This window comes from Tenrec ecaudatus, chromosome 1, assembly GCF_050624435.1.
Source record: "Tenrec ecaudatus isolate mTenEca1 chromosome 1, mTenEca1.hap1, whole genome shotgun sequence".
Classification (NCBI taxonomy): domain Eukaryota; kingdom Metazoa; phylum Chordata; class Mammalia; order Afrosoricida; family Tenrecidae; genus Tenrec; species Tenrec ecaudatus.
Window position 1 is genome coordinate 297760807 of NC_134530.1, and position 23329 is coordinate 297784135.

A 23329-nucleotide genomic window follows, 5' to 3' on the forward strand; every position below is an offset into this window, starting at 1 on the left:
AAAGCATGAGATGGCAAGTCCCAAATATTTCATGAGTATTTTCTTGTACATTTGCTACGCAGTGGGCATGGACCTGATACTCACTGTTTTGCTCCAAGTGAGGCCTGTGGTGTGGTGTTCCTTGATATATGCTTGGAGCTCCTTCCAAATGCTCAAATACGACTTCACCCAATCCACATGGCGTAGATCACTTTGTTACAAAGAAGCATGAGAGGAGAGCGGAGTTAGCATCTAAAATACGTCAAAACAATTCTTAAAATAAAATATAAAATAAATGGGAAAAATAATTAAAATTAGGACCAAAAATTAAAATGTGAATGAGGCCCGAAGGACATCTCTACTGCAGAATCTCTTGTGGGTAATGACTTGTTTCTGAGAGTGTTTTGTGCCACCAGCACTGTGAGAACATGAATTTCCACTCTTCAGAGACCACCTCTGGTGGCATTTGTGTTATCACAGTGCTAGGTGACCAAGACAACCCCCTCCAGATCACACTGAGCCAAACAGAGGTAAGGCACTGCGGGCTGGCATCCACCCATCAACAGTGGCAAGGTGTGCTGTGTCCTACATTAGTTGAGTTACAACATCTCAACGTTCAAGGTTGACGTGGGGCTGGTTGGGCTACTCCTGAGATACGAGGAGGAGCCCTGGTGGTGCCATGGGTTACACAGTGGGCTGCTACTGCCAAGAGCAGCAGTTTGAATCCATCACTGACTTCACAGGTTTTCACTCCCCTAAAGAGTTACAGTCTTGGAAGCCCATAGGGGGAAGTTCTGCCTTGTCTATGTCACGATAGACTCCACTGCAGTGAGTTTGGTTTGTTCGGTTGCCGTTAAGGACGTGAATTTGCCACCCCGGTTTGCTGCACAGGATCCGGGTGGCCCATTAGGTTTGAGTCGCTTTTGGTGATCCCAGGAGCACATTTTCTACGTAGTAACTGAAAAAATACCATATTCCCTGTATCTGTACAAAACCGTGGAAATCCCAACCCTCTCTGGATTAAATTATTATTATTTTGTAATATCTTATACTCTCCAACTTCTCCCTTCATCCACTTTCCAGTTGTCCATCCCCAATGGAGGAGGTTATATGTAGATCCTTGAAATAGGTTCCCCCTTTCCACCCCTGAGGGGTTAATCTGTCCTGGATTCCCTGTTTCCAGTTCCTTTATGTACCAGTGTACATCCTCTGGTCTAGCTGGATTTGTAAGGTAGAATTGGGACCATGATAGTGTGTGTGTGTGTGTGTGTGTGTGTGTGTTAAGTATTTAAGAACTAGAGGAAAATTGTATGTTTCATCGTTGCTACACTGGCTCCTGACTGGCTCGTCTCCTCCCTACAATCCTTCTGTAAGGGGATGTCCAGTTGCCTACAAATGAGCTTTGGGTCCCCAGTCTGCACACCCCCTCATTCCCGATGATTTGATTTTTTTTTTCTTTGACACCTGATACCTGATCCTATTGACATCTTATGATCACATGGATGGGTGTGCTTCTTCCATGTGGGCTTTGTTGTTTCTGAAGTAGATGACTGCTTGTTTCTCTTCAATCCTTTAAGACCCTAGATGCTATATCTTTTGATAGCCAGGCACCATCAGCTTTCTTCACCACATTTGTTTATGCACCCATTTGTCTTCAAGTCATATCAGGAGGGTGAGCACACAATGATATGATCTTTTGTTCTTTGATATAGGATACCTGATCCCTTCGATACCTGGTGATCACACTGGCTGGTGTGCTTCTTCCATGTGGGCTTTGTTGCTTCTCAGATAGATGGCTACTTTTTTACCTCCAAGCCTTTAAGACCCCAGATGCTGTATCTTTTGATAGCAAGGCATGATCAGCTTTCTTCACCACATTTGCTTATGGGCCCATTTTTCTTCAGCGATAGTGTCGGGAAGGTGAGCATCATAGAATGTCAGTTTAATAGAACAAAGCATTCTTGCATTGAGGGAGGACTTGAGTGGAGGTCCAAAATCCATCTGCTACCTTAATACTAAACCTATAAAAATATGCACGCAGATATATTTCCTAATCATCATATATAAATATATTTACAAATGGACATGCCTGTATTTAGACTTCTATAATTGTCCTTTGCCCCCTAGTTCTTTCCTCTATTTCTTTTTACTTTCCTCTTGCTCCACTATCATGCTCAGACTTCCTTTGGGTTTCAGTATTTCCTCTTGGTTATTTTGCCCTTGGTCAATCCCTACCAGGCCTCTTACACCCTCCTCTTCACTGATTTTGGATCACTTGTATTTCCCTTGACCCTGGGTTGGAAAACGCCATTTCTTTTCCCCAGCCTCCCCTTCTCCCATGTTGCCCCAGAACCATCAGTCCATTTTTTTCTCCTCCAGTTTGATTATCCAGCCTATCCTATCTAGACAGACCTGCAGAGATAATAACATGCACACACAAAAAAAGACAAAGCAAGACAAAGCGATGAAAGAATTGAAAGTAAAGATAACAACAACAAAAAACCCAATGATCAAAAAAGAAAAACCTGTAAATAGTTCAAGGTCTGTTTGTTGACCTTTAGGAGTATTTTCTGGTTGAGTCTGATGGGGTGCCATACCCTGGCCCTAAAGTCTATATTTGTTACTCCCTCTGGACTTCCTTGCCCTGCTCCCCTTGCTGTTCTTTTGCACGTCCTTAGGTTTGGCCTCAGTGTGGTGGGGTCAGAAAGGGTGCAATTTCCACACTGTGTCTCCAGTGTTGTCCCCTGTAGGGCTATGTGAGGGATGTCTCTAGTGGGGCTGGCCATATGGTCCTCTCTGTGTGGCTGCTCTGAGTGGGGATATCTTCGTCAAGGCTTGGTGGGCTAGGAAGTGCTCCACTCTCTCTTCCTCCCCCTTCATTTGCTCCCATGTGCTCTGATCAAACCTGTCCCTCTCCCTGAGCTGTAGCTCCAGTGCTGTCCTCTGAAGCAAATTCTTCTGGGGGGAGGGGTGGCTGTCCATGTAGTTGGGATTAGGGTTGGCCCCTGACAGCTTTTTTTTTCAAGGGCATGTTTCTTTTTCTCCAACATACCTTGGAGTCAGAATGCTAGGTGTGGTTGCTTTATATAAAAACAAACAAATTCACTGCCATCAATTCAACAGAGTAGGACACAGTAGAACTGCCCCTGTGGGTTTCCAAGACTGTAAATCTTCACACTTGATCTTAGCCAAAAGGTCGAGAAGCATTGAGGCTGTATCTCTTCATGGGAGTTGAAAGCCTCATCTTTCCCCCATGGAGCAGCTGGTGGTTTCAAACCACTGACCTTGTGGTTAGCAGCCCAATGTATAATCCACTACCTTCTTTTACGTGGGTTCTTATTTTCAAGCCTAAGTTAATAAAATCAAGAGTTGAATAGAGGTAAGAACCCAGAAAATGTAGGCCCTCAAATGACCATGTTGTTCAAAACTGTTAAGCCAGTTCCAATTCATGATGACCCCATGTGCAATAGGATGAGGCTTTGCTCAGTCTTCACTACTGTTAGCACACTTAAGTCCACTGTTGAAGTCACTGCATATTTTGAGTGCTTTCCAACCTAGCAGCCTGTCTTCCAGCACTCTGTGGAACAATCTTTTGTGATCAATTGGGTTTTCAGCAGATTGTCAAACCTTTATTGCTAGTTTGTCTTAGCCTGTAAGATCCACTGAAATCTCTCCACCATGGGTGATGCTGCTCGTATTAGAAATACTGGAGACAGAGCTTCCAGCAGCAGAGTAACACACAAGCTACCACAGCATGACACATGGGCTGATGGATGGTGTATCTAACATATGCTGTAACATGCATAGTCTTCGCAAGTTGATCTTGAGCCAGAGCCTTTGGTTCAGACTGGTCGGCTTCCTACAGCTCTCTGAATGGTTGCTACACTTTCTCTTTGGCCTGATTTACGAGGGAGCTTCAAAAAGTTCACGGAAAAAATTGAATGAAAAGACAATGGAGTTTCCCCATGAATTTTTTGTAACCTCCTGGTAATCTTCATCTCCTTCCTGTACGTTATTTGTACTTAATTTCCTGAACCTGCCTCTCCTCTTTCTGTTCACCACTAACTCTACATATGCTCCGAGTACAGGCTGTTCTTTGACCAGAATCCAAGACCTGGGACCTTATAGTGCTGATCCATCATAAACGGACATTTACAAAGCTGACTCACCAAGGTGGGAATACGCAGGACACTGACATCCCTCCAATGGAGAGTCATTATTTACCATAAGAGCTTTGAGGCAAACTAAGCTTGGAGGACACATGTAGTATCTGGAGAATTGATTCCACTTTCTATTTTGGTTCACCTGAAAAGACAGGTTCTTCTGTCACCTGTACCCGTTGCCATCGCTTCAACGCTGACGTATGGTGATCCCACGTGTGTCAGTGTGGAATTGTGTGTGCCCCTAGGATTTTCAGTGGCTGAATTGTGTTTTCCCCCAGAAGTGGATTGCCAGACCTTTCCGTTCGCAGGCACGCACATTAACTTTTTTTGCACCACTCAGGGACACCTTAAAGATTATCGTACATGAGTTAAGAGCTTTTGGAAGGCATGAGTAATTCACTATGTTAGGTTTTAGGGACAAACGTTAAACAGGTGATCAACTGAAAATGAGGGCCAGTAAAGCAAGGTACATACCTATTTTTGTAGTCCTTTAGAACTCTGTTAGTATAAAACGTGGCTGCATCATTCATCTCCTTGACATAAGGACCAGGTTTGGGGAACTGAGAGAACAGCATAGAAGGGAGGGGGTTAAAAAAAAGAAAAAGAAAGAAAGGAAAACAGCAAAGTAAGAAAGAAAATGCCTGAAGGAAACAAGGCAATAGGGGTGCTGAACGTGCAAGTTGGAGGCAAATGTTGCTTTGTAAAGGTTGGTGAAGCACTCTCCACACCATGGAACAGGGGGTCATAAAGATGCCTTCTGTCCAAAGGAAATTTTCTGCAGTGCATCAGATGGAGGAGCAGGAGAAGCATGGTGGTAAAGGTGGAAACCACAGCTAGGAGTGCTCTATACACATAAAACCATGAGCGGGTGCAGGAGACATTAACACCTGGACTCACCACAGCTATCCAACCCAGGGCAGGGATGCTTTCGCTGACAGCCGAGAGGTGATTAAACATGCTACTTCCCCGGTTCCTCTCTCTGAACATCTGAATCTCCTGAATCTTGTCTGATACTGGTTTCAGCAGGGCAGCCATGTCATTCTGTGAAGCACAAAAGCATGGAGGACTGTTACAGAGGAGAGAACAGAGAGGCACCGTGCCTCTACATGGGACTAAGGCAGCATACTCAAGACATGTTATTTGTCTAGTGGCCTAAAGGAAATATAGATGATCTTGTGGAATAGGATCGTTAGAACAGATTCGTGTGATTGTTCATGGTGTGATGTATGCTAACTTGGCTAGGTAGGCCAGAATTCTCAGTGGGCTGGAATTTAAGATTTAGTCAGCCCCCAGGATGAGATCTAATATAATGTAATCACCTCCCTGTTAAGATCTGTTATGATTAGCCAGTTAATTGAAAGGAAGTTTCCTCAGGGGTGTGGCCTGCTGTCAATATATGTGAATGCTGTGGAAGAGCTTGCTTGTTTTAGCTGGGTCTGTATCCTGCATTTGGCTTGTCATCTAACCTCTAGTTCTTTGGTCTTGAGCCAGCAGCTTGGAGCATTGCCGGCTGAATTCTGAGAGTTTTCATCAGCCTGTTATTTTACCTGCTGGCGTTAGATTTACTTTCCTCTGTAGCCAAAAGCCTGCCCTCTGACCTGTCAATATGGGGTTGATCAGATCCTCCTCTCCAGGCATCAGGAAAAGCCTCCAGGCTGATATTTGACACATAAACCTGAAATTTGCTCACCTCTACAATTGTGTGACCCAGTCCCTTGATATAAACCTGTCTATACACAATATAAACTTCATAGACTTTGTTTCTCTAGAGGACCCAGCCTAAGACAAGTGGGTTCTGATATTTTCATACCTTGTAGGCTTTTATATTCCACATAATTTTTCTTCTAAATTTATGTATTAAATTTAGTTGTTTATTTATTAAATAAAGCTGTTGAGAGAATACACAGAAAAATCATACGCCAATTCAATGAGTTCTACATGTACATTTTAATGGTATTCGTTATATTCCTCTACTTGTGCAACCATTTTCACAATCTCCCTCGCCCTACCCCATTTCTGAGTTGTTCCTCTCTCGTTGATATACACTCATTGCCCTCTAGTGTTCCTGTCTACTCCTTTGAGTTAAGATGGTCAATTCTTAAAGAAGCATAATACTCAATGCAGACCTTTTTACTCAAACCAAGTTCCCTGCCATTGAGTTGATTCTGATTCATAGTGACCCGATAGGGCAGAATAGAACTGTTCCAGTGGGTTTCTCAGACGGTAACTCTTGAGGGGAGTAGAAAATCCAACCTTTCTCCTGCAGAGTGGTTGGTCGAGGGGAGTAGAAAGCCTAGCCTTTCTCCTGCTGACCTTGTGGTTAGCAGCCCAGTGAGTAACCACTATGCCACCAGGGGGTCACCGGTCTCCATAACTTCAGAAAACCTATTTCCTGAGCACTGGAAAGGCTGTTTTGCATTTCCTCTCTTTTGATCAGGATTCGTCCATGGAATCCTTGATCAACATGTTTAGTCATGGTAAATGGGCACCATCCACTGCTATCAGTCTCCTAACAAAGGAAGCAGCTGTTTATGGAGGCAATTAGCTACACATTGCATATCTTCCTTCTATTCTTGACTCTTCTTCTTCCTCTGCTGCTTCAGATGAAAAGGAATTGAATGCTGTGCTATGGATGCCTGCTTGCAAACTTGGAAGGCCCTAAGCTCTACACAACAAAGTAGGAGGTCGAAGAGGAGCACCATGAAACACCTTTAACTGGAATGTTGCATGAAACCACGGTCCTTAAACTCCAAATCAATGAATCAAATTCCCCAAAGTGTTCAGTTTTACATAAACAGCTTCAGTTGCCTCTTTTTTTGGTTACTGTAAATATTTTACACTACTTTTTCAAAATCAAGTTCTTACAGGTTACTTAATTGACACCAATTACAATAATTGATTGTGCAACTATATCCTTAATCAATGCAATTTTCCCCTCATTGTCAATCCCCTTTCTCCCCCTCCCTCCTGCTCCTGGTAACTACTATTAAATTTTGGACTCTATACATTTGCCTTTCGTGTAAGTCATAAGTGAGGTAGTATAATATTTGTCCTTTTGTGATTGGCTTATTTTGCTTAGCATAATGTCTTCAGGCTCCATCCACATTATAGTATGTGTCCAGACCTCATTTCTCCTCCTGGCTGAGCAGTACCCCGTTGTATGGGATATCATATTTTGTTTATCCATTTATCTGTTGATGGGAACATAGGCTGTTTCCATCTCTTTTGGCTATTGTAGATAGCGCTGCAATGGCATTGGAGTACATTAATTTTTGGATTTCTGATTTCAAGTGTTTGGGGTACAATTATATCCACTGGTGGTGAGTGGATTCCCATTCCTATCAATCCCATTGGACAGAGGAGAAATGCTTCATAGGGTTTTCAAGACTAAAAATCTTTAACACATTAGAAGACAGCTTCATAATTCACCTACAGAGTTTGAACTGCTGACCTTTTGGTTTGCAGCCCAACACTTAGCCCATTGTACCCCCAGGATGCCCGGGAGTAGATATTTCATATTTTAAAAATATTATTAGTGGTATTTCCTGGGGCAGTTGATTCTGACTCATGTTGAGCCTGGTAGTTACATAATTTCACGTCTCCTTGTTAACTAGGTTATAGGGGTACAGGCTAGCCTTTCAATCAAGTCATAGCCAATAAGTCCTCTGTGTGGGCAAGACCTTGTCCTGAGGATTCTGGAAACCCCTGTCTTCATCCCTGAAGGTGGGACACATTTTCTCTGCTTTGTCTTTCTGAAGACAAGCCACATGGAGCTATGCTGGTGACAGCCAGAGCCCTGAAGCTTGATGAACCAAGTGGAGACCCACTCCAGGGCTGAGATATTCCCACCTCCACTGGATTCATAACTTTCTACGCACTAGCCTGTGATCCTCCTGCATTCAGCACCATTGCATGTGAACCTAAAGAGGAACTTATAGATTAGCATTGGACATATAGGCTAATATCAGACTTATGGACTTGATCCAGAATGGGCTGGGATGTTTTATCTATATACAATTACTCTTTATATAAAGTTCTTTCTTATACACATGTGTCTCTGCATTTATTTCTCTAGTCAACCAGGACTAACACAGTGAGCCCAGTGCCTCAGAGTAGAAATGTGATCCATAGGGATTCCAAAATTATGATCATTATGAAGCAGATCACCAGGACTATCTTCTGAGGCACCTCTGAGTGGATTCAAATTACCAAACATTTGGCTTAGTTTAATGCTTAACTGTTCCACACTGGAATTCTACAGCCCCTGTTTTGGAGAATCCCTATGGAACACAGTCAAATCAAATGTCCACGGTTTTTATTTTCAAATGTAACGCACAAATCCCACAATGGAACCGCACAGGTTGTTGGGCTGCAGTGATGTCTACCTATTTCTGTGGAAAGTGATATGCATGGTAATGGGAGAGTCTTGACTTTTACCATCGTTGCCATGAGCCACGTTCCACATGAAAATGTGGAAGTCTTTCATTGGGGGCTTTATCTAGGAACAGTTGATGGCCTGCAATATTTATAGTGACCTTGGTCTAGTTAGATTCCTAAGTGGCATCGAAATATTTTGCTTGATTACTAAACAAAGGTTCCATTTGGAAGCCACGCAGAGACAACGTAGAAGGAAGACAACTTGATACTCTTTGGTAAAGATTGACAACCTCTGAGACCTTCTGGGAAGTTCTACTCTGTCCTAAAGGGTTGCTATGAGTTGTAATTGACTCAGTGGCAGTGAGTTTGGTTTTGGAGTTTTCCAGGAGTAAATTTGAAAAGCTTCCCAGATGATGGTAATGGCAACTTCAGTAGGTGGTGAGTTCACATTCCAGAGGCTAGTCTTTAGTGCTAGAAACAGCAAGTCATTGATGGAGGATGGAGGATTTGGGGGAATGGGTTGTATATGTATGTAGCTGCAATATGAGGAATCTTCAAAAAAGTTCATGGAAAATTCCAGTATCTTTTAATCCCATTTTCCACAAACTCTTTGAAGCCTGCTCATAATTTCTAGACTTCTCAACTTCTTTATAAACCCCACTCTAAAAGAAATGCCAGAAGTCATTGAGTAGTGCAAACAGTTAAGCTCTTGGCTACTAACTGGAAGATTGTTGGTTCAAACTCACCTGGATGCAGTTTTGTTTGTCTGAAGATTCCAGCTAAAGAAAACCACATGGAACACTTCTACTCTAACATGAATCAGAAAGGGAGCATGAGGATGTAAAGAACATAACCAATACCACCAATATGAAGACTAAACACACACACACACACACACATCTTCTCAACAGACTTATTCAATCTGTATTCTGAGCAAATAATCAGAAAATATACACACATGCATTCTTCTTCATATAAACCTGAGTCTCTGATTATTTGCTCAGCATACAGACAGAAGTATGATGAGAGGATATACCTTGATGCACACCTTTCGTGATTTAAAATCATGTAAAATTCCCTGTTCTCAAGAAGAAGACAACACTGGGATAGGAGGAAGGTTTACTACCAATCTGTGGTGCAGATGATAGATATATCCTTGATTGTTGACAGTGAGGGGACTAGAAGCTCTTACTGATGAAGATCAAGGATTTCAGCCTTCAGTATGGATTATGACTCAATGTAAATAAGACTCCAAATCCTCACACAACTGAAACGATAGGTAACATCATAATAAATGGAGAAAATATGGAAGTTGTCAAGGATTTTTGTATTTTTTTGGATCCATAATCAATGCTCATGGAAGTATCACAGCAAAGAGATCAAAAGGGTCAATTTGCTGCACATGACTTCTTTAGAGTCCTACTAAGCAAGGATGTTACTTTGAGGACTAAGGTGTGCCTGATCCATGCCGTGGTATTTTCAACCACCTCCTCTGCATGTGCAAATTGGACATTGGTTAAGGAAGGCTGAAGAAGAATCAATGCATTTGAATGATGGGTGCTTGTGAAGAATGCTGAAGGTCCTATGGGCTGCCAAAAGCATAAACAAATCAATCCTAGAAGAAATACAGCCATCTATACCCATTGAATGCACAACGCACAGGGCCATTGAGTCAATGCCAACTCATAGTGACCCTCTAGGACAGGGCATAACTTTTCCTGTGAGTTTCAGAGACTGGAACTCTTTACAGGAGTAAAATGCCCTTCTTTTTCCTGAGAAGTGGCTGGTAGTTTTGAACTGCTGACTTTTCAGTTAGAACCCAAATCATAACTGCTATGTTGCCAGGGCTCCTATTAAAGATAACAATTTATAAGCCAGAGGGAAGATTGAGTCTTAAGCACTTGGAACTTAGAAGGTACACAATAACTAGGATTAATTAGTAGTATGCTACTAGCTCACACCAGAGGTAAAAGGGATAGTCACGGTAATATATAATATTCACTTGCTGCAAATAAATGAAAGTGTATTTAAGGCAAGTGAGGTTTTTAATCAACATTCTTGCAGGTTTGCAAAAGTACTAAACCTGCCATTGAGGGGATTCCAACTAATGGTGATCCTCCTAGTGTTAGGGTGCACTGTGCTCTACTGGGCTTTCATCTGCTGCTTTTGTAGCAGGAGATCATCAGGTCTTTGATCATCAGGCACCTTAGGGTGAATTTAAACCTCCAACCTTCCAGTTAACAGCGAAAGCACTCATCATTTACACCACCCAGCATTACAGAACTCTACACGGATCATCTGATTTAACTTTTTTTGAAGGATGTTGTTGAGTAGATTACAATTTGTATTTTGAAAATAAATGAAGTGGATTAGAACAAGATTTTTCTATGAACCATTTGCTTCAATTCTGTAAAGCAGATATTTCTGTTTGTGCATATATATGTGCATGTGTGCTGGACTGGGTAATAAAACATTAATTCTTATTGTGAAACACCAATCGAAACCCAAACTCTCTTTTTGCAAAAGGGCACAGAGGTTCTGAGACGTTAGTTCACTAAGTCAAGGTCAGTTGGGAGAGCTGGAAGAACTAAGGTTTCCTTTGAAGTCCTAAGACCTTTCTCTAGAAAGAGAGCCGAATCATTAATATTGCAAGTTCCTTTGCTGCTAACAAGACCCTGAGGTTATTTGCATTCAAGCAGATTCCTAGTCACAGGGCACCTGAAGGACAAAGCAGAACTGCCCTGCTGGGTTTCTAGTGCACTAATCTTTACAGGAGCAGAACACACCATCTTTTTTCCCACAAGCTAAGGCTTGAACAATCAACTTTTTTGGTTAGCAGGCAAGGATTTAACCATTACACCACAAGGGCTGTCTGCTAACAAGAGTAGGGAAAGGTATGGCAGAAAGATTGCAAGCTGTAGCTCTCAAATGAGATAAGCAATTGGGTCAAAGCCTTGTCGCACAGCTTACTAGCTCTGGGATATAACACACAATACTTGGTTAAAACTCCATGATCCTGTCTGTAAAACAGAGCAGCTAAAAGCTAAAAGTCTCCGCTTCACAGAATTTTCATGGTGAGTGAGAGGGCACCTCTGCGCCAGTTCCCCAAACCCAAACCCAACCCACTTCCCTTAAGTCCATTCCAACACATGGAGACCCTCTAGGACAGCAGTTCTCAATCTGGGGGTCTTGACTCCTTTGGGGATTGAACAACCCTTTCGCAGGGGTCGCCTAAGACCATCAGAAAACACATAAATATTTCACAATATATAATTACATATTGTTTTGTGATTAATCACTATGCTTTAATTTTTTAATCACTATGCTTTAATTATGTTTAATTATGTTCAATTTGTAACACTGAAAATACATCCTGCATGTCAGATATTTACACGATGATTCCTAATACGAGCAACATGACAGTGATGAAGTAGCAAGGAAATAATGTGATGGTTGGGGGTCACTACAACATGAGGAACTGTATGAAAGGGTCGTGGCATGAGCAAGGTTGAGAACCGCTGGTCTGGGATAAGGTACAACTGCTACCTAGGGGGGTTTCAAGGTTATACATCTTTACAGGTACAGGCATTCTCACCTTTCTCCTTGAGAGCAGCTGGTGTGTTTGAACTGCTGAACTTGTGGTTAGCAGTCCAACCCATAACCTGCTATGCCACCAGGTCACCATGATATAGTATGATTAGAAATATCCCCCATCAAGCACATTCCGGCTAGCTCTCTCCTACCACGCAAGATGATTAAGAAGAGGGCTTTCTTTTGCCGAGACCTACAGACAGAGGACCATGCTTTTGTGTGCTGGGAAAGACAGCAAAGTGTTCGTGAGTCCTTCAGAGGATGTTGTCTTCCTTCAATAATAAAGGAGGGAAAAACAACAAAGTTTGCTGCAGATGCTAGAAAATTCTTGTGGAGAATGCACATAGACCTTCCCGTCTCACTCTCACTTCTTCATTTTTGGCCATTAAAAAGCAAAGGTCTTTCTCTTCAGATTTGCCATGAGACCCAGGATCAGACCTAGGTCTAATGGCAATCCAGGAAAACCAAACTCCTGCTCCTCCCTCCAAGTCAGGTCTAAACGTTCTCTATGGAATATCACTTTTGGTGAAGCAAACTTTTTCCTCCTCAAGGGATTCTTTTCCAGTCAAGCCTTGGGTTGATCAAAGGGTTGTCACAGGTTCCCCCACAAGGCCATTGGCTTTCAGTGGTGGCAAAGCCACTGAACAGCATTCTTCTTTTCTTTTTTTTTCATAAGAAACCCAGTCCAGTCCAAGCCCATAATTCCGACATTAGCCCACATGTCCGACACCAATCCACAGTCCTCCTCAAACTTATAAAACATACGCAATGACGCCGACTACAGGACGAATGCAGAACCAGTGAATGTATACGCATCTCAGCATTGGCAAGGGTCTCCACAAGGCTGCTCCAGCACTCAGGGCTGCATCGGAGTAGGCCCACACAGGGATGTCTTGCAGGAAGTGAGCCTTGCCAGCTGAAACAGGGAACTGGCTAAGGCAGCTGCACCCTGTTCCGATCATCACAAAGCAAGAGACCAGAAAGGCGAGGCTCACCGATCCATTTATCTCTCCGCCCTTTAATTAATCCCACATGTGCTCATTTGCCAGGTTGGCACAATCAACCTTAACAATCACAGGCACTTCTGTATATTATTTTGGGCTTGCATAGTGCTTCTCTATCCAATAAATATTTTTGTTTGTGTGGTACACTGGTTTCCTGTTTTGTTACTCTTGCAGAGCAGAGAAAGAAACTTTAACTGGAGGTTTGCTCCGAGAACAGAGTTGCTACCAGGTTAGCCATTTGAACACAGCAGCTGCCCCATAGGCAGAAGAGGAAATGCTCTTCCCCTGTCAAGATGACAAGTCTTAGAAAGCCCCAGGGGCCGTCTACACTGTCCTCTGTCATCACTGTGAGTCAGACTTGAATCCATTCTAGCAGGTACCAGGGCAGTGGAGTCTGAATACAGACTCCTCACATGGACAGGCTCAATCTCCCATGCCTTGACTTTTAAAGCGAGTTTTACAATCAGCCTCTAATATGTAGAGCTCGTTTGACTAGTTCTTGTCCGTACTTTAGTCACTTCCACTACTAGTATTTTGGAGGGATCTGGTCACAGCCTGCTCTTGTTACCTGAGAGAAAATTTTCATTTTCATAAGAGCTTCTTCCCACTGTTCTTATCCTCTGTAGTTTATCATTGCATTTCACATGGAGGAGCATCCACACGAGGAAAATCCCTTTCTCCCAGAAAGAAGAGTTTTATGGAGGAAGAATTGGGCTGCAATGAGTTGGAATCCATTCAATGGCCGTGAGTTTGGAATTGTTTTGCTATGCAGCCCAAGTTGGGCCGTGCTCAGTGAAATTACACAGCCAGCCATCCACTCTGCACGCTGAGAGGTGGGTCTGTCTCTGGAGTGAGTGGTAGATGCGATGAGCATTGGAAAATTGGGTGGGTTGTTTCTCTTCTTCCTTAAAGCAGCTGAAAGGAATGATCTGGGTGATTTGCTTGAGGCCGCAAGGTTCAGTTTAGTGCACTGGGGAGTTCCAGACGGGCACGGCCTGGGTCCTCAGGGCATGCACGCAGGCTGGCTCTTTGAGGCCCAGGGACATTGTGCAGCTGTGCTGCTTGCAGTTGGAGAGCCCTACTGGGCGGCTAAGGTCAAGGTCAGCAGTATGAATCCACCAGGTGCTCTGCAGGGGAAAGCGGAGGCTCTCTTCTTCTCTACACTGCAGTCTTGGAAATCCAGGAGAGCAGTTCTACTCTCTTCTATAGGGTTGTGAAGAGATGGAATCGACTCAGTGGCAGTGAGAGTTTCATTGCTTAGTTGCAGAAGCAGGCAAGGCCAAGCCCAGGCAGGCTCCAGGTCCATGGGTCAGAGGGTAGGCTGGAGCTTCCTCTCACTCACATAGGTGTGATGATTGTCAGGAAATGCACAGGTGGGCGACATACACCCTGGATCATTGGCAGGCAACCAGTACTGGGCGCTAAATGGCCGTGACATCCAGCCAGGTTATCCCAAGGATATCTCAAACTATGACTTCCCCAGCATTATCCACGTCATTGATGCAGCTGTTTTCTCAGCCCCACTTTGTGGTCCTCGTGGGGAGACCTCTGAGAGCGAGAGCCCGCCAACTACATTGCTTATCATTATTTAGGGGGGAAAGCATCCTTATTTTCAGTGAGCCTTACTGCTAAGCCATACGCTCCCTGATGTAGTGATGCTTTTGAGAAAGGCCAGAATATCTGAGTTGCTGGTGATACCTGGCCAATTGCCTCAAGGGCAAAAAGAACCAGAAACTGTGTATATACACTGCTAGATTTATTAAGGCTATCTTTGTTTATCTTTAACTTCCCCAGAACAAACTCGAAGGCCTGAGAAGACAGTCTTCTAGATGGTATTTTACATTGGTTATCTGATGACAGGACCAGCGGGGTTGAGAAAGTTTCCTTTTGCCTTACTTTGGCAATTGTATGAAGAATTGTCTCCATTAAAAAAAAGAAAAAAGAAGGCCATGCAGAGAGAACTCAGTATGATCGCCATTTGAACAACTCTAAATAAACAGCCCGGCTTTTATTTGGTGCCAGTGGATTTTGCCTACACTTTAAAGTGGTTTTATGTTCTCCAGCTCATCCTGAACTTATCTGGAATCAAAAATAGATAAGGCAATCTAGAGTTGGGGTGCTATCCGCATTCAAGCCTAGCATGGGGGTGCGGGGACTTTCACCTGTTTAAGGATGAAGCATGGCCTGTTGTGGTGGTTAATTGGTGACGGTCGGCTCCTACTCATGGTGGCCTCAAGTATGACAGAACAAAATGCTGCCTGGTCCCTTGCCATCTTGACAACCTTAGTCTCGTGTCGCAGTCGCTTTGTATCGCGCGTGCCATCCAAATTAGGGAAGTTGTGCAGGTGATGCAGCGGTTCTACTCTGTCCTATAGGGTAGATCTGAATCAGAACTGGCTTCATTCACAGCACCAGCAGCAGACCCCAAACGATGGAGTCCAGCACTCTAGGGGATAATATTCTGTTGTGATCCACAGAGATTTCTCACACCGAGAATCAGCAGGTCTTTCTTCCTAGATCGTCGGCATCGCAAAGTTCCACTGAAAATGCCCATGATGAGTGAGGATGCTATTATTTGAGGCACCGGGGCCACGGCGCCCATCATCATGCCAGCCATCATGGTGTGACAAACTGACTGATGGTGGAGGCTGATAGGAAGCAAACTCCATCAATGACAGTTAGAGTCCCACTGATGCCTGAAGGACGTTCTGGGATGCTAGCAGGTCAGTGAAGAGCATCCCTCTTTTCTTTTCCCTCAGTGGAGTCGGTGCATGGCTCACAGCTCCTCAGACATACCAACCAGCTGGTGGGGCCTGAGGGAACCTTCAAAATCTCCCCAGGTTACACGGCCCTCACTTAGATTATTTTTTCTTTCCCTTTTCATTTAGGTTCCATTAGGTTTGGGGGAGTTTTCCCTGAAAGAAAAACCTTTATCAAGGTTCATGGAAAGCTAACTTGCAGACCCCCTGCCCTCCTAAGGTCTCTGTGTCTTCCACAGAAGATGGAGTGGGGAAGATGCAGGATCACAGCATGAGTTCCATGCAGCAAAAGCTCCCAAGGGTTGTCTCAGAACAGTGAGGCTACCCTTTGGAGAGAATTTCAGGACTCCATGTTCTTATGACTCCAGTGTCTGCTTTGACGTGGAAGGATGGAAACCATTATCAGTTCTATCTCAGTTTTGCTCCCAAAGTAACTAAAATGTTTTGCAGAAAACAAAGAGCTTTATCAGTAAACTTTGTGGAAACTTTACCCAAAAAGGCAAACTGACTTCTCATGCATGCTGTGAGCTTGATCTTGAAGATGTGTTATCATTGAGTTAAACAAAATAGGTCTATTATTGTTATTACTAATTTTGGTGTGTGTGCAGGGGGAGGGATCCAAGGTTCTCAAAGCTGGTAGACAATAGATTGACCTACTGTTACTTTATTTTAAATAACTTCTTTTTCTGATTATGGAAATCACATGTGCTTTGTGTGAAACATCAGAAATGCAGAGAAGTAAACCCCAAAAATTCTTCATTCCACCTCCAGAGAAGAATTCTGGTGTCCATTTTTTCTGTAGATGTAATTACTAGAGATATCTGCAGAAGTAACAATAATAAGCATTACTATTGCTAATCACTAGGTCAGTAGTTCATTCCCCCCAGTCACTCCGAAGGAGAAAGATGAGGTGGTCTGCTGCTATAAATATTAATAGCCTCAGAAAACCCTAACACAGGATCACTAGGAATTGCTATCAACTCAATAGCAGTGAGTTTGGATTTTGCAAGTAATAACTATTAAAACCAAGAAAAGTAGTTCTGAGATGGATTCAAACAATTCAATGAAAACAAGCAAACAAAACCCACACAACCAAATAACATCCCATTAAGACAATCTTGGCAAATACTGTGAGAAATCTACCTTGTTAGAATGGATACGTTAAAATTCATGATGTTAGAAATTCATGACAAATACCACTGTAAAGTGGGTAAATTTAATGGCAAATTCGCAGTAACTGGACTTTGAATGTCCACATTGCACTTATGTTAAAAATTCTCAACTCATATCAAGCAGAGCTGCATAGAACTTTGTGTGCAAAGTTCTATCAGCTGATTCCACTTGGATGTGTGTAAGTGTGGTATGCAGTGCATGAAAGGTCAATGATATACAGCCACCTGTTAACAAAAAGCATCGCATTTTAATTTGATGTTTTGGCTTCTCCATATATTCTCCATTTCCTAATATGTCCATATATTTATTTTAAAATAAAGAATACAAGCCTTAAAACTAGAAAAAATATCATTCAATTTTGTACCTTTAACAGTATAAATAACTTCTCTTGGGGGGCTATTAAATATATATGTACCAAAAAATGTAAGCTTCCTTCTTATCAGGGAAGCATCTTCAGGATAATATAGTCACTAAAGCTCAAAATCATAAGAAAAAAAAAGACCACCCTTACTGGCTGGAGAGAGACTGATGGAACACCCAAAATTATGGTCCATAGTTATCCTTCATTTCGGGGATTGAACTCATCCCCATCTTAGAATAATTAACCATCTAAGATCAAGAGGGGGATCTTTAGATAACAATAAAACATAGAGGATCAAGGAAGAAGGCGTAATGGAAATAGGAGATGCATGGAGGAAGTGGACTAAATGATGGTGCAATGAGTGGATTGCAGTGGATGAGTTGAAACACAGGATATATGACCTTCTGAGTGTAAAACTGATGACCTGCTCTATAAAACCTCCTAATTCACAATAAAAAGTCAACTACTGATGCTAAGCAAATTTTCAGTAGAAAGAAAGAAATAAAATAACTTTATATTAAAGAAAAGATGTTAACATATGACCAGTATAAATTATTTAGATAAATAAAAATATCTTAACATTTTCAGATTAAAATGATCTAAATTAGGGACATTTCTTATATTTGCTTCTTAAACTGAATTATTTAGGAACATTCTAATAAACAAATGTCTTAGTCATTGTAAATCAACAAGTATTTCTTATTAGACAGGCTAATATTTAACTTTTGCTCTGGTGCGATTGTAAATATGTCCCCTCTACATTCCTTTTATGTAAAATTTTGCTATTGCCCAGGTATATTTGGGGCTTTTCAGAATACTTAAAAAATCCACACATTTAAAAGGTAACTGGAAAAATTTTAAAATGTTTGCAAAACTGCCAGAGAAGTCAATCTAAGTGAATAAGTCCTATTGAATGCCACACACATTTTTGGTACTATGGTAATTGCCACCAACCTCTGGGGCTTCAATATTTTACCAAAAAACAGAATTTCAAAAATGAGTTTTTTTCCTCATGAACTTTCTGAAGCCCTCTTGTATCCTGACAAGGTCATTGAAAACTATCTATATTTTCACACAGCTTTAGGTTTCAACAAAAATATTATATTTTAGGGTTGCTAAGTTTACTTGGCCAGGAGTCCTGGTGGTATAGTGGGTTATACATAGCACTTCTAACTGCAAAATCAGTTGTTTCAAACTATCAGCAGCTCTTGGGGAGAAAGATGAGGCTTTCTACTCACATAAAGAGTTACAGTCTGGTAAGCCTAGAGGGGCAGCTGTACCCTGTCCTATAGGGTCCTTAAGAGTGGGCATGGACTGGTAGCAGTGAGTTCATTTGTGTGTGTGTGTGTGTGTGTGTGTGTGTGTGTGTTTTAAACACATGCAAGAATTTCTAGTCCCTTTGGGCCTCTACTCAAGGCTTCTCTCAACGCAAGAACACTTTGTTCCAATAACCTGGCACTCTGTGGTAATCACCTTCCTGACACAATTGCTGAAGAAAAAATGGGTGCATAAGCAAATGTGAAGAAAGTAGGTGGTGCCTGGCTATCAAAAGACATAGTATCTGTGGTCTTAAAGGCTTGAAGTTAAACAAGTGGCCATATGCCAGGGAAACAAGTAAGCTCACATGGAAGAAGCACACCAGCCTGTGTGTGATCATGAAGTGTTGACAGGATAAGATAGCATTTATCAAAAGAGCTGAAACAAACAATTATATCAATGCAAACAAGAGGGGTCGGAGTGGAGACCCAAAGCCCAGCTGTAGACGTTTGGACATCCCCTCACAGAAGAACCATACAGAAGGGACAAGCCAGTCAGGATGCAGTATAACACTGAGGAAACACACAACATTCCTATAGTTCTTAAATGCCCCCACCACACACACACACACACACACACACACACACACACACACACACATTACATGTACCCCCAGTTCTACCTTACAAATCTGGCTAGACCAGAGCATGTATACTGGTACCCACAGAGCTCTGGACACATGGAATCCAGGACAGATAAACCCCTCAAGAACAGTAATGGGAGTAGTGATACCATGAGGGTAGGGGGAAGGTAGGTTGGTGGATGTTTAGTGGAAGAGGGAGAAATGGGGAAAACAATCACAGTGAAGGCTATATACACTTCCCTGAGGTGGATGAATAACACAAATGTGGGGGGTGGGGGACAGTGGACAGTGTAAGATATGAAAATAATAATAATAATATATAATTGATCAGGATTCACAAAGGTGGGAGGATTGGGGAGGGAGGGGAAATAGAGGAGCTGATACCAAGGGCTCAAGTAGAAAGAAAATGTTTTGAAAATGATGACGTCAACATATGTACAAGTGTGCTTGATACAACTGATTTATGGATTGTTATAAGTTCTGTAAGAGCACCCAATAAAATGATTAGTTTAAAAAGAAGAAAAGAACTCCTAGTCTTTAGAAATCATACTTTTGGAGTAAAACAAAAATAAACACACTCATAACTTCTTAGTACTTAGAAGTCACTCTTGAGGAGGGAAACCTGGCTGCTCGGTCTCCTTAGGGCATGAACTGCTTGGGAAAAGAAAGTCCTTGCTGTATATAAATCTCTCTCTACATTTTGAAAATGCAATATTTCAACAATCCCCAGTGCTCATCAGCACATTCCTAGTTCAGGCATACATTTTGCTTTTCAACAACACGTGATTTCAGACAGACAGAAAAGCACAGAAGAGAATAACGAGGCCTTCTCGTGCGCTGCAGACAGACTCTGGCAATCTCTCAACGGTTGTTAGCTGGAGTCCACCCACAGGTGCCTGGAAAGAAAGTCCTGGCGAACACTGAGGGCGTGCAATGGAGCTGCGGAGGAAGCAGAGCAAAGGGATCCCGAGGGAGTATAAAGGATGGACTTCCGGGCCAGGACGTGGCACCTCACAAGCTACACCTAGAAAACACTCCTAAAGGCCAACGAACTGACCTTGAACTACTAGCAATCTTTCTTTTAATATTTGCTATATTTTTGTTTTGTCTTTTTTTAAATTTGTTTTGTTTTTTACCTTGTAAATTTTGTTTGTTAGTGGCTTTTCTGCTTATCCGCGTGTCGATGCTGCTTCTGTCAAAGTCATGTTCTTATGTGCCACTTGGGCCCAGTCAAAGTCATATGCATTTTTTATGCACATATTACTATGCCAGCAGGTCCACCTAGACAAGATAGGCTGGACAAATAATGAGAGAAGAAAACAACAGGACCAACGGTCCTGGAGGGACATGAGAGCATGGGAGGTAGGGGAAGGGAGGATGTGTAGCCCAACACAGGGACAAGGGAACAGCGAGTGGTTCAAAACCAGAGGAGGGTGGGGAGGGGAGGACTGGTAGGGAGTGACCAAGAGCAAGGTAACTGAGAGGAATTACTGAAACCAGAATGAAGGCTAAACATGGTAATGGGACGGGAGGAAAGCGAAAGGAAATAGAGGAAAGGAGTAGGAGGCAAAGTGCATATAGAGAAGCCTAAATACAGACATGTACATATGTAAATATATTTATGATTATGGGGGGCAATACACTTATATGCATATATTTATAGGTTCAGTAGTAGGGTAGCAGATGGACATTGGGCCTCCCCATGCATAATCCCCCAATACAATAGCACCTTGCCCTGCTAAACAGTCATTGCAGGATACCCACCTTCCCGACATGATCACTGAAGACAGACGTGTGTGTAAGCAAACATGGTGAAGAAAGCTGATGGTGCCTGGCTATCAAAAAGATATAGCATCTGGGGTCTTAAAGGCTTGAAGGCAAATAAGCGGCCATCTAGCTCAGAAGCAACAAAGCCCACAGAGAAGAAGCACACGGCCTAAGTGAATACAAGGTGTTGAATGGACCATGTAGCAGACACCAAGGAACAAAAACAATCATTGTGTGATCACCTTCCTCACATAATCGCTGAAGACGAAAGTGTGCATAAGCAAGTGTGGTGAAGAAGGCTGATGGTGCCCGGCTACTGAGAGATATAGCGTCTGGGGACTTAAAGGCTTGAGAGCAAACAAGCGACCATCTAGCCCAGAAGCAACCGAGCCCACACGGAAGCAGCACACAAACATAGGTGATCGTGAAGGGCAGAGGAGACTAGGTCTCCAACAACAAAGGTGGGGTGGTGGTGAGAATCACATCACCGTGAAAGAGGGAGAGTGCATGATGGGGACCCAATGCCCATCTGTAGACAGCTGGACACCCCTTCCAGAGGGGTGGTGTGGAGGAGATGGGCCACTCAGGGTTCAGTGTAGCAACAATGAAACTCAAAACCTTCCTCTAGTTCCTGAACGCTTCCTCCCCTCCCAATCTTCATGACCCCAATTGTACCTTGCCTTGCAGACCTGGTTATACCAGAGGATGTACAGCGGTGCAGTGGGGATCTGGAGGCACAGGGAATCTAGGACAGACGAACCCCTCAACACCAGCAGTGGGAGTGGCGACACCAGGAGGGAAGGGGGTGTAGAAAGGGAGAACCGATCTCGGAGATCTATGTGTAGCCTCCTCTCTGGGAGATGGGCAATGGAGAGGCAGGTGAGGGGAGACACCAGGGAGTGTAAGATAAGATATAATAATTATTTATAAACTATCAAAGGACCAGGGGTGGGATCGGGGAGGGAGGGGGACGGGGGAAAAAAGGGGGAAACCGAGCTGATTCCAGGAACCCAAGTGGAAAGTGAATTTTGAGAATGACGAGTGCAACGAATGTATAAGGGTGCTTTGCTCAATTGATGTATGTACAGACTGTGATAAGAGCCTTATGAGCCCCAATAAAAGATTTTAAAAAAACAAAGAAAACCTCAGGGGCACAGCTCTCTTCTGAAATGCATAAGGGTGCCATGAGGCAGAATCCACCTGACAGCAACTAGTTTTACAGCAGAGGCCCAGGATCATCACCCCATGTCCCTTTACAGGTGTTAACGGAAGAAAGACAGAAAATGCAAAGACAGAGAGCTCAGCACACAGCAGTATGTAGAGCAGGTCCCCGGGATGACTCTGAAGGTCAACACTCTCTCATTCTATTTTTTAACAAAAGGTAGAACAGTGCACCTGTAGTTTTACAATTCCTTGAGCACTTAAAAAAAATTGTGTTAAACAGGTATGTAACAAAACATCCACCACTTCAACATTTTTCAGAGGTGCAATTCAGGGACTGGATGCTGTGCTTCTTTGCAGCTTCCACGGATCCCTTGGGCACTTTCAACACATGGTTTTGTTTTAGAAAAACCACTCAGTAAATTGGAGGCTTCAGGCACTCTCTGAGTCATTTTCCCACTTTTTGGATGATCTGTGCTGTTGTTACCGGTATGTTTTCAATTTGGCTGAAACACGCAGAGTCTTGTCTAGAATTTCAGGACACCTAACAACAAACATTTCTCAGTCAGTTCCCACTCACTTACTTGTGCTTGATCACTGGTGTGAGTCCTATTTCGCATCAGATTGAGATTTGGGGAAGTGCTCCTTCTAAACCCTGGACGTTTCTCACCATAACAGGCAGGGAACAGTTGGGCTGACAAGATCTGTGGTCATCATTAGCTCCAAGATATCAATATTTGACATTTTTAGAAAGGCAGGTATGAGGGGGCTTCAAAACATTTGTGGGGAAATTCCACTATCTTTCCATTCCACTTTCCCACAAACTTTTGGAAGCTTGTCATATGTGGTATGAAAAGTCAAGTTCGATGGAAAGCGAGACATTTACATAGTAACCTAACCCAACTACTACCTTGCAATATCTCATATCCTGAATCTTAATGCAGTAATGGGGGACGAGAGAGGGTTTAACACAAAACAAAATAACCCCGAACATAGTCCTCAGGGCGAGTCATAGCTTTTATATAATTGTTCAGATAGACTCACTTGTAGTGCAAAAGATAAGATTCCAATTGTTTACTATCATACATTGGTTA

The 23329-nt window shown here is 42.9% G+C and overlaps 1 protein-coding gene across 1 annotated transcript in view; it reads right to left on the reverse strand.

Moving 5' to 3' along the window:
- The window catches only part of CAP2 (cyclase associated actin cytoskeleton regulatory protein 2), a 218096-nt gene that overhangs the window by 44125 nt on the left and 150642 nt on the right, over positions 1–23329 (reverse strand). Inside the window, exons 5-7 of the mRNA XM_075532406.1 lie at positions 5040–5183; positions 4617–4702; positions 85–190 (exon numbers count right to left, since the gene is read on the reverse strand). Of these exons, the coding sequence (XP_075388521.1) occupies positions 85–190; positions 4617–4702; positions 5040–5183 (336 nt within the window). The remainder of the gene's footprint in view (positions 1–84; positions 191–4616; positions 4703–5039; positions 5184–23329) is intronic.